Source organism: Gymnodraco acuticeps, unplaced genomic scaffold, assembly GCF_902827175.1.
Source record: "Gymnodraco acuticeps unplaced genomic scaffold, fGymAcu1.1, whole genome shotgun sequence".
In the NCBI taxonomy this organism is placed as follows: domain Eukaryota; kingdom Metazoa; phylum Chordata; class Actinopteri; order Perciformes; family Bathydraconidae; genus Gymnodraco; species Gymnodraco acuticeps.
The window spans coordinates 37,501-51,646 of record NW_022990695.1 but is presented as its reverse complement, the minus strand read 5'-3'; the positions used below and the strand labels follow the sequence as shown (position 1 = coordinate 51,646).

The 14,146-nt window shown below is 50.9% G+C and overlaps 1 protein-coding gene across 3 annotated transcripts in view; it reads left to right on the top strand.

Moving 5' to 3' along the window:
* shld2 (shieldin complex subunit 2) overlaps nt 1–14,146 on the top strand; it is a 38,285-nt gene that overhangs the window by 19,769 nt on the left and 4,370 nt on the right. For all 3 annotated transcript variants that reach the window (XM_034230624.1, XM_034230626.1, XM_034230625.1), the window contains exons 7-8: nt 8,690–8,836; nt 9,574–9,774. In XM_034230624.1, coding sequence (XP_034086515.1) covers nt 8,690–8,836; nt 9,574–9,774 — 348 coding nt within the window. The remainder of the gene's footprint in view (nt 1–8,689; nt 8,837–9,573; nt 9,775–14,146) is intronic.

Below are 14,146 nucleotides of genomic sequence, written 5' to 3'. Positions count from 1 at the left end.
CTTGATGAGCAGTGCTGCAGGTCTTCATAGTGTAGCTGATGAGCAGCTGCAGTGTCTTCATAGGTAGAATGAGAGCAGGCAAGCTTCATAGAATGTAGCTGATGAGCAGGCTGCAGGTCCTTCATAGTGTAGCTATGAGCAGGCTGCAGGGTCTTCATAGTGTAGTTGATGAGCAGGCTACAGGTCTTCATAGTGTAGTTGATGAGGCAGGCTGCAGGTCTTCATAGTGTAGCTGATGACAGGCTGCAGGTCTTCATAGTGTAGTTGATGAGCCAGGCTGCAGTCTTCATAGTGTAGCTGATGAGCAGGCTACAGGTCTTCATAGTGTAGTTGATGAGCAGGCTGCAGGTCTTCATAGTGTAGCTGATGAGCAGGCTACAGGTCTTCATAGTGTAGATGATGAGCAGGCTGCAGGTCTTCATAGTGTAGATGATGAGCAGGCAGCAGGTCTTCATAGTGTAGCTGATGAGCAGGCTGCAGGTCTTCATAGTGTAGCTGATGAGCAGGCTGCAGGTCTTCATAGTGTAGTTGATGAGCAGGCTACAGGTCTTCATAGTGTAGTTGATGAGCAGGCTGCAGGTCTTCATAGTGTAGCTGATGAGCAGGCTGCAGGTCTTCATAGTGTAGTTGATGAGCAGGCTGCAGGTCTTCATAGTGTAGCTGATGAGCAGGCTACAGGTCTTCATAGTGTAGATGATGAGCAGGCTGCAGGTCTTCATAGTGTAGCTGATGAGCCAGGCTGCAGGTCTTCATAGTGTAGTTGATGAGCAGGCTGCAGGTCTTCATAGTGTAGTTGATGAGCAGGCCTGCAGGTCTAGGTAGCAGAGGCTGCAGGTCTTCATAGTGTAGTTGATGAGCAGGCTGTCAGGTCTTACATAGTGTAAGCTTGATGAGCCAGGACTTGCAGGGGTCGTTACATAGTGTAGCGAATGATGAAAGCAGGCTGCAGGTCGTTCAGAGTGTGAAGCTGAATGAGCAGGTGCGTGCTAAGGTCTTACATAGATGTTAGTTGATGAGCCAAGGCTCGCAGGTCTTCAATAGTGTAGTGTGAATGACAGGCTGACAGGTCTTCATAGTGATAGACTTGATGAGGGGGCAGGCTGCAGGTCTTCATAGTGTAGTTGAGGAGCAGAAGCTGCAGGTCTTCATAGTGTAAGTTGATTGAGCAGGCTGCAGGTCTCAATAGTTGTAAGTTGATTGAGCAGGCCTGCAGGTCTTCATAGGTGTAGATGTGGATGAGCAGGGCTGCCAAGGTCTTCATAGTGTAGTTGATGAGCAGGTACTGGCAGGTCTTCATAGTGTAGTTGATGAGGCAGGCTGCAGTGTAGGAATTGATGAGCAGGCTGCAGGTCTCATAGTGTAGATGATGAGCAGGCTGCAGGTCTTCATAGTGTAGTTGATGAGCAGGCTGCAGGTCTTCATAGTGTAGTTGATGAGCAGGCTGCAGGTCTTCATAGTGTAGCTGATGAGCAGGGCTGCAGGTCTTCATAGTGTAGCTGATGAGCAGGCTGCAGGTCTTCATAGTGTAGTTGATGAGCAGGCTGCAGGTCTTCATAGTGTAGATGATGAGCAGGCTGCAGGTCTTCATAGTGTAGATGATGAGCAGGCTGCAGGTCTTCATAGTGTAGTTGATGAGGCAGCCTGCAGGTCTTCATAGTGTAGCTGATGAGCAGGCTGCAGGTCTTCATAGTGTAGATGATGAGCAGGCTGTCAGTCTTCATAGTGTAGTTGATGAGGCAGGCTGCAGGGTCTTCATAGTGTAGATGATGAGCAGGCTGCAGGTCTTCATAGTGTAGATGATGAGCAGGCTGCAGGTCTTCATAGTGTAGCTGATTGAGCGGCTGCAGGTCTTCATAGTGTTAGTTGATGAGCAGGCTGCAGGTCTTCATAGTGTAGCTGATGAGCAGGCTGCAGGTCTTCATAGTGTAGTTGATGAGCAGGCAGCAGGTCTTCATAGTGTAGCTGATGAGCAGGCTGCAGGTCTTCATAGTGTAGCTGATGAGCAGGCTGCAGGTCTTCATAGTGTAGTTGATGAGCAGGCTGCAGGTCTTCATAGTGTAGCTGATGAGCAGGCTGCAGGTCTTCATAGTTTGGCTGATGAGCAGGCAGCAGGTCTTCATAGTGTAGCTGATGAGCAGGCTGCAGGTCTTCATAGTGTAGCTGATGAGCAGGCTGCAGGTCTTCATAGTGTAGTTGATGAGCAGGCTGCAGGTCTTCATAGTGTAGCTGATGAGCAGGCTGCAGGTCTTCATAGTGTAGTTGATGAGCAGGCTGCAGGTCTTCATAGTGTAGTTGATGAGCAGGCTGCAGGTCTTCATAGTGTAGATGATGAGCAGGCTGCAGGTCTTCATAGGTAGCTGATGAGGTGATGAGCAGGCTGCAGGTCTTCATAGTGTAGCTGATGAGCAGGCTGCAGGTCTTCATAGTGTAGTGATGAGCAGGCTGCAGGTCTTCATAGTGTAGCTGATGAGCAGGCTGCAGGTCTTCATAGTGTAGCTGATGAGCAGGCTGCAGGTCTTCATAGTGTAGTTGATGAGCAGGCTGCAGGTCTTCATAGTGTAGTTGATGAGCAGGCTGCAGGTCTTCATAGTGTAGTTGATGAGCAGGCTGCAGGTCTTCATAGTGTAGCTGATGAGCAGGCTGCAGGTCTTCATAGTGTAGTTGATGAGCAGGCTGCAGGTCTTCATAGTGTAGCTGATGAGCAGGCTGCAGGTCTTCATAGTGTAGTGATGAGCAGGCTGCAGGTCTTCATAGTGTAGTTGATGAGCAGGGCTGCAGGTCTTCATAGTGTAGCTGATGAGCAGGCTGCAGGTCTTCATAGTGTAGCTGATGAGCAGGCTGCAGGTCTTCATAGTGTAGCTGATGAGCAGGCTGCAGGTCTACATAGTGTAGCTGATGAGCAGGCTGCAGGTCTTCATAGTGTAGCTGATGAGCAGGCTGCAGGTCTTCATAGTGTAGCTGATGAGCAGGCAGCAGGTCTTCATAGTGTAGTTGATGAGCAGGCTGCAGGTCTTCATAGTGTAGTTGATGAGCAGGCTGCAGGTCTTCATAGTGTAGTTGATGAGCAGGCTACAGGTCTTCATAGTGTAGTTGATGAGGCAGGCTGCAGGTCTTCATAGTGTAGTTGATGAGCAGGCTGCAGGTCTTCATAGTGTAGTTGATGAGCAGGCTGCAGGTCTTCATAGTGTAGTTGATGAGCAGGCTGCAGGTCTTCATAGTGTAGTTGATGAGCAGGCTGCAGGTCTTCATAGTGTAGTTGATGAGCAGGCTGCAGGTCTTCATAGTGTAGATGATGAGCAGGCTGCAGGTCTTCATAGTGTAGATGATGAGCAGGCTGCAGGTCTTCATAGTGTAGTTGATGAGCAGGCTACAGGTCTTCATAGTGTAGTTGATGAGCAGGCTGCAGGTCTTCATAGTGTAGTTGATGAGCAGGCTACAGGTCTTCATAGTGTAGCTGATGAGCAGGCTACAGGTCTTCATAGTGTAGTTGATGAGCAGGCTGCAGGTCTTCATAGTGTAGCTGATGAGCAGGCTGCAGGTCTTCATAGTGTAGCTGATGAGCAGGCTACAGGTCTTCATAGTGTAGTTGATGAGCAGGCTACAGGTCTTCATAGTGTAGTTGATGAGCAGGCAGCAGGTCTTCATAGTGTAGCTGATGAGCAGGCTGCAGGTCTTCATAGTGTAGTTGATGAGCAGGCTGCAGGTCTTCATAGTGTAGCTGATGAGCAGGCTGCAGGTCTTCATAGTGTAGTTGATGAGCAGGCTGCAGGTCTTCATAGTGTAGCTGATGAGCAGGCTGCAGGTCTTCATAGTGTAGCTGATGAGCAGGCTGCAGGTCTTCATAGTGTAGTTGATGAGCAGGCTGCAGGTCTTCATAGTGTAGCTGATGAGCAGGCTGCAGGTCTTCATAGTGTAGTTGATGAGCAGGCTACAGGTCTTCATAGTGTAGCTGATGAGCAGGCTGCAGGTCTTCATAGTGTAGCTGATGAGCAGGCTGCAGGTCTTCATAGTGTAGCTGATGAGCAGGCTGCAGGTCTTCATAGTGTAGTTGATGAGCAGGCTGCAGGTCTTCATAGTGTAGCTGATGAGCAGGCTGCAGGTCTTCATAGTGTAGCTGATGAGCAGGCTGCAGGTCTTCATAGTGTAGTTGATGAGCAGGCAGCAGGTCTTCATAGTGTAGCTGATGAGCAGGCAGCAGGTCTTCATAGTGTAGTTGATGAGCAGGCTGCAGGTCTTCATAGTGTAGTTGATGAGCAGGCTGCAGGTCTTCATAGTGTAGCTGATGAGCAGGCTGCAGGTCTTCATAGTGTAGCTGATGAGCAGGCTGCAGGTCTTCATAGTGTAGTTGATGAGCAGGCAGGCAGGTCTTCATAGTGTAGCTGATGAGCAGGCTGCAGGTCTTCATAGTGTAGTTGATGAGCAGGCTGCAGGTCTTCATAGTGTAGTTGATGAGCAGGCTGCAGGTCTTCATAGTGTAGTTGATGAGCAGGCTGCAGGTCTTCATAGTGTAGCTGATGAGCAGGCTGCAGGTCTACATAGTGTAGCTGATGAGCAGGCTGCAGGTCTTCATAGTGTAGCTGATGAGCAGGCTGCAGGTCTTCATAGTGTAGCTGATGAGCAGGCTGCAGGTCTTCATAGTGTAGTTGATGAGCAGGCTGCAGGTCTTCATAGTGTAGTTGATGAGCAGGCTGCAGGTCTTCATAGTGTAGCTGATGAGCAGGCTGCAGGTCTTCATAGTGTAGCTGATGAGCAGGCTGCAGGTCTTCATAGTGTAGTTGATGAGCAGGCAGCAGGTCTTCATAGTGTAGTTGATGAGCAGGCTGCAGGTCTTCATAGTGTAGTTGATGAGCAGGCTGCAGGTCTTCATAGTGTAGCTGATGAGCAGGCAGCAGGTCTTCATAGTGTAGCTGATGAGCAGGCTGCAGGTCTTCATAGTGTAGCTGATGAGCAGGCTGCAGGTCTTCATAGTGTAGCTGATGAGCAGGCTGCAGGTCTTCATAGTGTAGTTGATGAGCAGGCTGCAGGTCTTCATAGTGTAGCTGATGAGCAGGCTGCAGGTCTTCATAGTGTAGTTGATGAGCAGGCTGCAGGTCTTCATAGTGTAGCTGATGAGCAGGCTGCAGGTCTTCATAGTGTAGCTGATGAGCAGGCTGCAGGTGTGGCTGATTGGAGATTGCTCCCGGGGGGGGGGGGGAGAGACAGTCGGTCCGTTCCTCTATATGTCTGTCGGTCTCAAATCTAAAGGGTGCAATAACGATTTGTATCCGATATGCATGAACAGCGGACCCTGTTGACACGCAGCCCTCACAAACAGAAAGCTCATCCAACAGTTAGAACCTACAAACGAGACACAGCCTTTAGTCAGAAAAAAGTGTGATTATTTTCTGATATTTGACACATGATATTATGAACACTGTGGGCCTGCATACTGCGTGTGATTATAAGAGCATGTGAGTGAATATTGGCGTGCAAACATTCGTTTGTATACGTCCTACTCATCGTCTCAATGCGATCACACATCCTAACAAAGTTATCACCAAAAATGTTAAGAATGTTTTGAGAGAACGTGATCCTACCTTTCAGAACAACGTTCTGGGAACCAAAATAAAACGTCCCGCTGAAAACATTCCTAGAACAACGAATGGTAACAAACACGTCTAGCTGAACTCAGACCCGCCAACATGCAACATCTGCTCACAGCTCATCGTGAATTACGTTTGTTTTGTTCAAAAGGAAAATGTGGGACATCAGATTTTTTAAAACCTTCAAACAAATGCCAGAAGTTTGTTTTTTAAAGCGCTCTAGAAATAAATCTGACGTTGACCGTGTTAATATTTTCCCTCACAGGAACGTTTAATAAAAAAGAGAACGTCCTGAAAACATGTTCAGAATGTTCTTCTTTTGTTATCAGGGAACATTGAGGGAACGTTTATAAAGAACATCTTTAATGTGTTTCCAACGACGTCCAAAACACGTCTTCGTTTACCTTAAACCTCATAGGAACATTATAAACATCCTCAAAAGGTTCTTTGAACATCAGATGAAAACGTTTCTTTAAACCTTGTTAGAACCTGTCGGTAACGTTAGCCAACGTTGTGAGAACGTTCCCCGCTAGCTGGGACATCTTGTGTTTTAGTTACACCCGCTATTGATTCATTTGGTCCACATTGGCCCTTCACACCGTCCACCTCTCTGCCATCTCATACAACAAACACTTCCTTATTTATCTTTGAATAATAATGACGTAAACATAAAGACGACGATACCACGGTCCTTCGGTCCTGAGATTAGCGCCTGCAGGCTCCATGGACCTGTGAGCTCCGGACAGCGCACGATGCGTACATGAAGCGCTACGTCATGAACGCATTACGGCCCGTCCACACAGCGGCGTGCGTTGAAGCTTCACCAGTCACTTTGAATGGAGTGACGTCACTTTTGCCGAACTGCATTGTGGGAAGCGACGTGGAGCGTTGCTGGCGTGGCTCGCTGCAAAAGTTGAGCAATGTGCAACTTTTGAAGCCTCGGCAGAAGCGTCAGCCAATCGAATCATATGCCAGTACAAGCTCTAGCCAATCAAACCGCTGCTTGTGTGTCAGGGGCGGGAGATTCATGTGATTGGTTGTTGGTCGAGTTTCAGACACGCCCGCCGGCAAGCGTCAACGCACGCCGCTGTGTGGACGGGCCGTTAATCATACCCTCTTCGGGTGCGCTCATGTGATTGGCTTAGAATGGAGGAGACATCTGATTGGCTATAGATAGAAAATATTACAAGTACGAATCGGATGACCGTCAGAGGAGTCTCAAAAAACCTTGTGTGGATCCTTCTGTGTGCACGTGTGGATCCTTCTGCGTGCACGTGAGGATCCTTCTGCGTACACGTGAGGATCCTTCTGCGTGCACGTGTGGATCCTTCTGTGTGCACGTGAGGATCCTTCTGTGTGCACGTGTGGATCCTTCTGTGTGCACGTGAGGATCCTTCAGCGTGCACGTGAGGATCCTTCTGCGTGCACGTGAGGATCCTTCTGCGTGCACGTGAGGATCATTCTGCGTGCACGTGTGGATCCTTCTGCGTGCACGTGAGGATCCTTCTGCGTGCACGTGAGGATCCTTCTGCGTGCACGTGTGGATCCTTCTGCGTGCACGTGAGGATCCTTCTGCGTGCACGTGTGGATCCTTCTGCGTGCACGTGAGGATCCTTCTGCGTGCACGTGAGGATCCTTCTGCGTGCACGTTAGTGCTGGGGGGAAACGATTATTTTGAAAACGACTAATCTAACGATTATTTTTCTGTTGTTCAATTCATAAAAAACGTAATGTAAAAAAAACGTAATGTAAAAAAAAATTGTTTTCACGACACTGTGTCTCAGGGGATCTTAATATTTAAGAACCTATTAATGTGTTATACCAGATTAACGGAAATAATCTCAGCTAACTGACGATACAAACCATTTTTACCAAAACAAAACACAAGTCTCATAAGAAGCATCTAAATAACCCCTGAGCGAAGAAATGCAAACTGACTTTAGCACAGAACTCAAGATAAAGATACCCTTATTACTTATCGTAGCTGCACATACAAGATATCCGATTAAAGCTGAGACTCCACCGATTATGTAGGTACATAGTATCATCACTGAGTGATCCGGACTCGCGACAGGGGAAGCAAATACAGTCACCACAACACGTACCTTCACAGAGCTTCTAGGGAGATCGTCTCACCACCGTAGCTGTCAATCTGATCAAAAGACATGTTCAATGGCATTAAAATGAGAAAAAACGCGGCTGAATCGGTTAATCCATAGGTTTTTAACGTCTATGTATACAAAAATTATTGAATTTATAATCCATAATTCCATTTTATGTAAAAAATCGGAGAGCAAATGCTAGCTGCTAATGGTAGCCACCACAGCTAGCTGCTGCTTCTGCTAGGCTATGCAGCAGTCTCAGTGAGATATAAATATATAAATATCTTTGCGTTTTGGACTAACTTTAAAATATTCCCATGCTTTTGAAGACCTAGGGCGAGATGTTTTCGTTTGGGGGCTTCGTGCGCAATCCTGTGAGGAGGAGGTGGTAGCCGTTTCAGTCTCCATTGTGTTTGAAGTGCGATTGCGAACTGCTTGTTGCTTTGGGTGACCCACGTGTGTGTAGCGACGCGTCGACGCGGAAATATGTCGTCGACGATATTTTGAAGTCGACGCGTCGCTACAGCACTAGTGCACGGGAGGATCCTTCTGTGTGCACGTGAGGATCCTTCTGTGTGCATGTGAGGATCCTTCTGTGTGCATCTGTGGATCCTTCTGTGTGCATGTGAGGATCCTTCTGCGTGCATGTGATGATCCTTCTGCGTGCATGTGAGGATCCTTCTGTGTGCATGTGAGGATCCTTCTGTGTGCATGTGAGGATCCTTCTGTGTGCATCTGTGGATCCTTCTGTGTGCATGTGAGGATCCTTCTGCGTGCATGTGAGGATCCTTCTGTGTGCATGTGAGGATCCTTCTGTGTGCATGTGAGGATCCTTCTGTGTGCATCTGTGGATCCTTCTGTGTGCATGTGAGGATCCTTCTGTGTGCATGTGAGGATCCTTCTGTGTGCATGTGAGGATCCTTCTGTGTGCATGTGTGGATCCTTCTGCGTGCACGTGTGTATTATGAGACTGTTCTGAGACCATAGTTTGTGTTTTGTGTTCAGCGTGGCGCAGCGAGGCTCAGTCCTGCCTCCGGTCAGCTCTGCAGCAGCAGGGGGTGCTGAGGGTGCAGCAGCATGATGCCCAGCAGGGGGCGCTGCTGCTGCTTTGGGGAACAAGTGTGGACTGGCTGCCGCGCTTCAGAGACAAAGGTACAAATACACAGAAAATTATACCAGCAAATATCCTGTTACGTTTATTTCCTTTTATTTGTAACAGTTAATTCTCTTCTTTCCACTTTTTAAAGTATTGTGTTGTATTATTAAATCTATCTACCGACCGAACGAACGACCGACCGACCGAACGACCGACCGACCGAACGACCGAACGACCGACCGGCCGAACGACCGACCGACCGCCCGACCGACCGACCGACCTGCCGAACGACCGACCGGCCGAACGACCGACCGGCCGAACGACCGAACGACCGACCGACCGACCGGCCGAACGACCGACCGACCGACCGGCCGAACGACCGACCTACCGACCGACCGACCGGCCGAACGACCGACCTACCGACCGACCGACCGACCGACCGACCGAACGACCGACCGACCGACCGGCCGAACGACCGACCGACCGACCGGCCGAACGACCGACCTACCGACCGACCGACCGGCCGAACGACCGACCTATACACTTGTATAGCGCTTTTCTAGAAACTCAAAAAGGCTTTGACAGAGAGTGACACACCAAACAGAAACGTAGTGGGGTTAATGCTATTTTATTTCTATTTGAGATGTTTACATTTTGGATTGTTTATTTCTAGTCTTTAAATTTCTCTAATGTGCAACGCCTCGTCTTTTTATGCTGCTGGAATGCAAACATTTCCCAATTTGGGATCAATAAAGCACTTCTGATCTTATCTTATGAATTAACCCTCGTCCAGCGGCGGTCTGGGACTTCCAGGCCCTTCTGGTGAGGGACAGTTTGACCTCTGACCTCCTGGAGCTGCACTCGACCCCCTGGAGCTCCGTCCGGCCTCTCAACCAATCAGATCCCCGTCTGAAGGACTTCCTGCAGAAACCAGAGCTCCCAGCAGGGGGTCTGGAGCTGGACCTGGACACCCTGCTGTCCCAGAAGTACAGCGGTGAGCATGGGATGAAATGTTAAAGGTCTCCTATTGTACTGTTTTTAGGCAGATATTAGAGCTCTCAGATATAAGGACATGTCTCTGAAGTGTCCTGCTCCAAACCCCAAACAGATCCTTGTAGCCCCCCCCCCCTCTCTTCCAGCTGTTACTAAGGACATGTCTCTGAAGTGTCCTGCTCCAAACCCCAAACAGATCCTTGTAGCCCCCCCCCCTCTCTTCCAGCTGTTACTAAGGACATGTCTCTGAAGTGTCCTGCTCCAAACCCCAAACAGATCCTTGTAGCCCCCCCCCTCTCTTCCAGCTGTTACTAAGGACATGTCTCTGAAGTGTCCTGCTCCAAACCCCAAACAGGTCCTTGTAGCCCCCCCCCCTCTCTTCCAGCTGTTACTAAGGACATGTCTCTGAAGTGTCCTGCTCCAAACCCCAAACAGGTCCTTCTAGCCCCCCCCCCCTCTCTTCCAGCTGTTACTAAGGACATGTCTCTGAAGTGTCCTGCTCCAAACCCCAAACAGATCCTTGTAGCCCCCCCCCCTCTCTTCCAGCTGTTACTAAGGACATGTCTCTGAAGTGTCCTGCTCCAAACCCCAAACAGGTCCTTGTAGCCCCCCCCCTCTCTTCCAGCTGTTACTAAGGACATGTCTCTGAAGTGTCCTGCTCCAAACCCCAAACAGGTCCTTCTAGCCCCCCCCCCCCTCTCTTCCAGCTGTTACTAAGGACATGTCTCTGAAGTGTCCTGCTCCAAACCCCAAACAGATCCTTGTAGCCCCCCCCCCTCTCTTCCAGCTGTTACTAAGGACATGTCTCTGAAGTGTCCTGCTCCAAACCCCAAACAGGTCCTTGTAGCCCCCCCCCCTCTCTTCCAGCTGTTACTAAGGACATGTCTCTGAAGTGTCCTGCTCCAAACCCCAAACAGGTCCTTCTAGCCCCCCCCCCCTCTCTTCCAGCTGTTACTAAGGACATGTCTCTGAAGTGTCCTGCTCCAAACCCCAAACAGATCCTTGTAGCCCCCCCCCCTCTCTTCCAGCTGTTACTAAGGACATGTCTCTGAAGTGTCCTGCTCCAAACCCCAAACAGGTCCTTGTAGCCCCCCCCCCTCTCTTCCAGCTGTTACTAAGGACATGTCTCTGAAGTGTCCTGCTCCAAACCCCAAACAGGTCCTTGTAGCCCCCCCCCCTCTCTCCCAGCTGTTACTAAGGACATGTCTCTGAAGTGTCCTGCTCCAAACCCCAAACAGGTCCTTGTAGCCCCCCCTCTCTCTTCCAGCTGTTACTAAGGACATGTCTCTGAAGTGTCCTGCTCCAAACCCCAAACAGATCCTTGTAGCCCCCCCCCCTCTCTTCCAGCTGTTACTAAGGACATGTCTCTGAAGTGTCCTGCTCCAAACCCCCAAACAGATCCTTGTAGCCCCCCCCCCTCTCTTCCAGCTGTTACTAAGGACATGTCTCTGAAGTGTCCTGCTCCAAACCCCAAACAGGTCCTTGTAGCCCCCCCCCCTCTCTTCCAGCTGTTACTAAGGACATGTCTCTGAAGTGTCCTGCTCCAAACCCCAAACAGGTCCTTGTAGCCCCCCCCCCTCTCTTCCAGCTGTTACTAAGGACATGTCTCTGAAGTGTCCTGCTCCAAACCCCAAACAGATCCTTGTAGCCCCCCCCCCCTCTCTTCCAGCTGTTACTAAGGACATGTCTCTGAAGTGTCCTGCTCCAAACCCCAAACAGGTCCTTGTAGCCCCCCCCCCTCTCTCCAGCTGTTACTAAGGACATGTCTCTGAAGTGTCCTGCTCCAAACCCCAAACAGGTCCTTGTAGCCCCCCCCCTCTCTTCCAGCTGTTACTAAGGACATGTCTCTGAAGTGTCCTGCTCCAAACCCCAAACAGATCCTTGTAGCCCCCCCCCCTCTCTCCAGCTGTTACTAAGGACATGTCTCTGAAGTGTCCTGCTCCAAACCCCAAACAGATCCTTGTAGCCCCCCCCCCTCTCTTCCAGCTGTTACTAAGGACATGTCTCTGAAGTGTCCTGCTCCAAACCCCAAACAGATCCTTGTAGCCCCCCCCCCTCTCTTCCAGCTGTTACTAAGGACATGTCTCTGAAGTGTCCTGCTCCAAACCCCAAACAGATCCTTGTAGCCCCCCCCCTCTCTCTTCCAGCTGTTACTAAGGACATGTCTCTGAAGTGTCCTGCTCCAAACCCCAAACAGGTCCTTGTAGCCCCCCCCCCTCTCTTCCAGCTGTTACTAAGGACATGTCTCTGAAGTGTCCTGCTCCAAACCCCAAACAGATCCTTGTAGCCCCCCCCCTCTCTCTTCCAGCTGTTACTAAGGACATGTCTCTGAAGTGTCCTGCTCCAAACCCCAAACAGGTCCTTGTAGCCCCCCCCCCCTCTCTTCCAGCTGTTACTAAGGACATGTCTCTGAAGTGTCCTGCTCCAAACCCCAAACAGGTCCTTGTAGCCCCCCCCCCTCTCTTCCAGCTGTTACTAAGGTACATGTCTCTGAAGTGTCCTGCTCCAAACCCCAAACAGATCCTTGTAGCCCCCCCCCCCCTCTCTTCCAGCTGTTACTAAGGACATGTCTCTGAAGTGTCCTGCTCCAAACCCCAAACAGGTCCTTGTAGCCCCCCCCCCTCTCTTCCAGCTGTTACTAAGGACATGTCTCTGAAGTGTCCTGCTCCAAACCCCAAACAGATCCTTGTAGCCCCCCCCCCCTCTCTCTTCCAGCTGTTACTAAGGACATGTCTCTGAAGTGTCCTGCTCCAAACCCCAAACAGATCCTTGTAGCCCCCCCCCCCTCTCTTCCAGCTGTTACTAAGGACATGTCTCTGAAGTGTCCTGCTCCAAACCCCAAACAGGATCCTTGTAGTCCCCCCCCCTCTCTTCCAGCTGTTACTAAGGACATGTCTCTGAAGTGTCCTGCTCCAAACCCCAAACAGATCCTTGTAGCCCCCCCCCCCTCTCTTCCAGCTGTTACTAAGGACATGTCTCTGAAGTGTCCTGCTCCAAACCCCAAACAGGTCCTTGTAGCCCCCCCCCCTCTCTTCCAGCTGTTACTAAGGACATGTCTCTGAAGTGTCCTGCTCCAAACCCCAAACAGGTCCTTGTAGCCCCCCCCCCTCTCTTCCAGCTGTTACTAAGGACATGTCTCTGAAGTGTCCTGCTCCAAACCCCAAACAGGTCTTTGTAGCCCCCCCCCCTCTCTTCCAGCTGTTACTAAGGACATGTCTCTGAAGTGTCCTGCTCCAAACCCCAAACAGGTCCTTGTAGCCCCCCCCCCCCTCTCCTCCAGCTGTTCCTAAAGAGCTGACTCTGGGTCAGTAGCTTCAGAGAGAGAGTAGATCTCATCAGGAGAACTCTCCCAGCAGAAAGTCAGCTAAATGCTGCCGTGATGAAACTCCACATCATGTTCCAAACCACATCAAGGATTCTCTCTGAAACAGGATGGAGCTCAAACTCTTTCTCTCTCTCAGGTTTACCACAAGGTGACTTCCTTTTGATTTCCTGCTTCTTCACACAGACTCTCTCCAGTACAGGTTAGCTCTGAGTGTTAGCATGCTAATGGAAACACAGACCATGTTACTTCCAGAACACGTCTCATTGTTTCTGACAGCAACGTTTCTGATTGGCCCGTGGGGGTAAAGCCCGCCCACATTTTAGTAATGTGGTCATGACGCAGCAAATCTGGATCAGCTCCGTTGTTCCCAGTTTTTAGAGATGTGGGTACGGAGGAGAAGAGAGAGGGGTTTGTTTCTGACACTTTGAGAGTCTCCTGACACACCGGGGACACACGGGGGACACACAGGGGACACACAGGGGACACACCGGGGACACACCGGGGGACACACGGGGGACACACCAGGGACACACCGGGGACACATGGGGGACACACCGGGGACACACGGGGGACACACCGGGGACACACGGGACACACACCGGGGACACACGGGGACACACGGGGGACACACACCGGGACACACGGGGGACACACGGGGACACACCGGGGACACACGGGGGACACACGGGGGACACACGGGGACACACCGGGGACACACGGGGACACACAGGGACACACCGGACACACACGGGACACACACCGGGGACACACGGGACACACACCGGGACACACGGGGGACACACGGGGACACACGGGGGACACACTGGGGACACACGGGGGACACACGGGGACACATCGGGGACACACCGGGGACACACGGGGGACACACGGGGACACATCGGGGACACACCGGGGACACACGGGGACACACCGGGGGGACACCGGGGACACACCGGGACACACCGGGGACACACGGGGACACACCGGGGACACACCGGGGACACACAGGGGACACACAAGGACACACAGGTACACACAAGGACACACG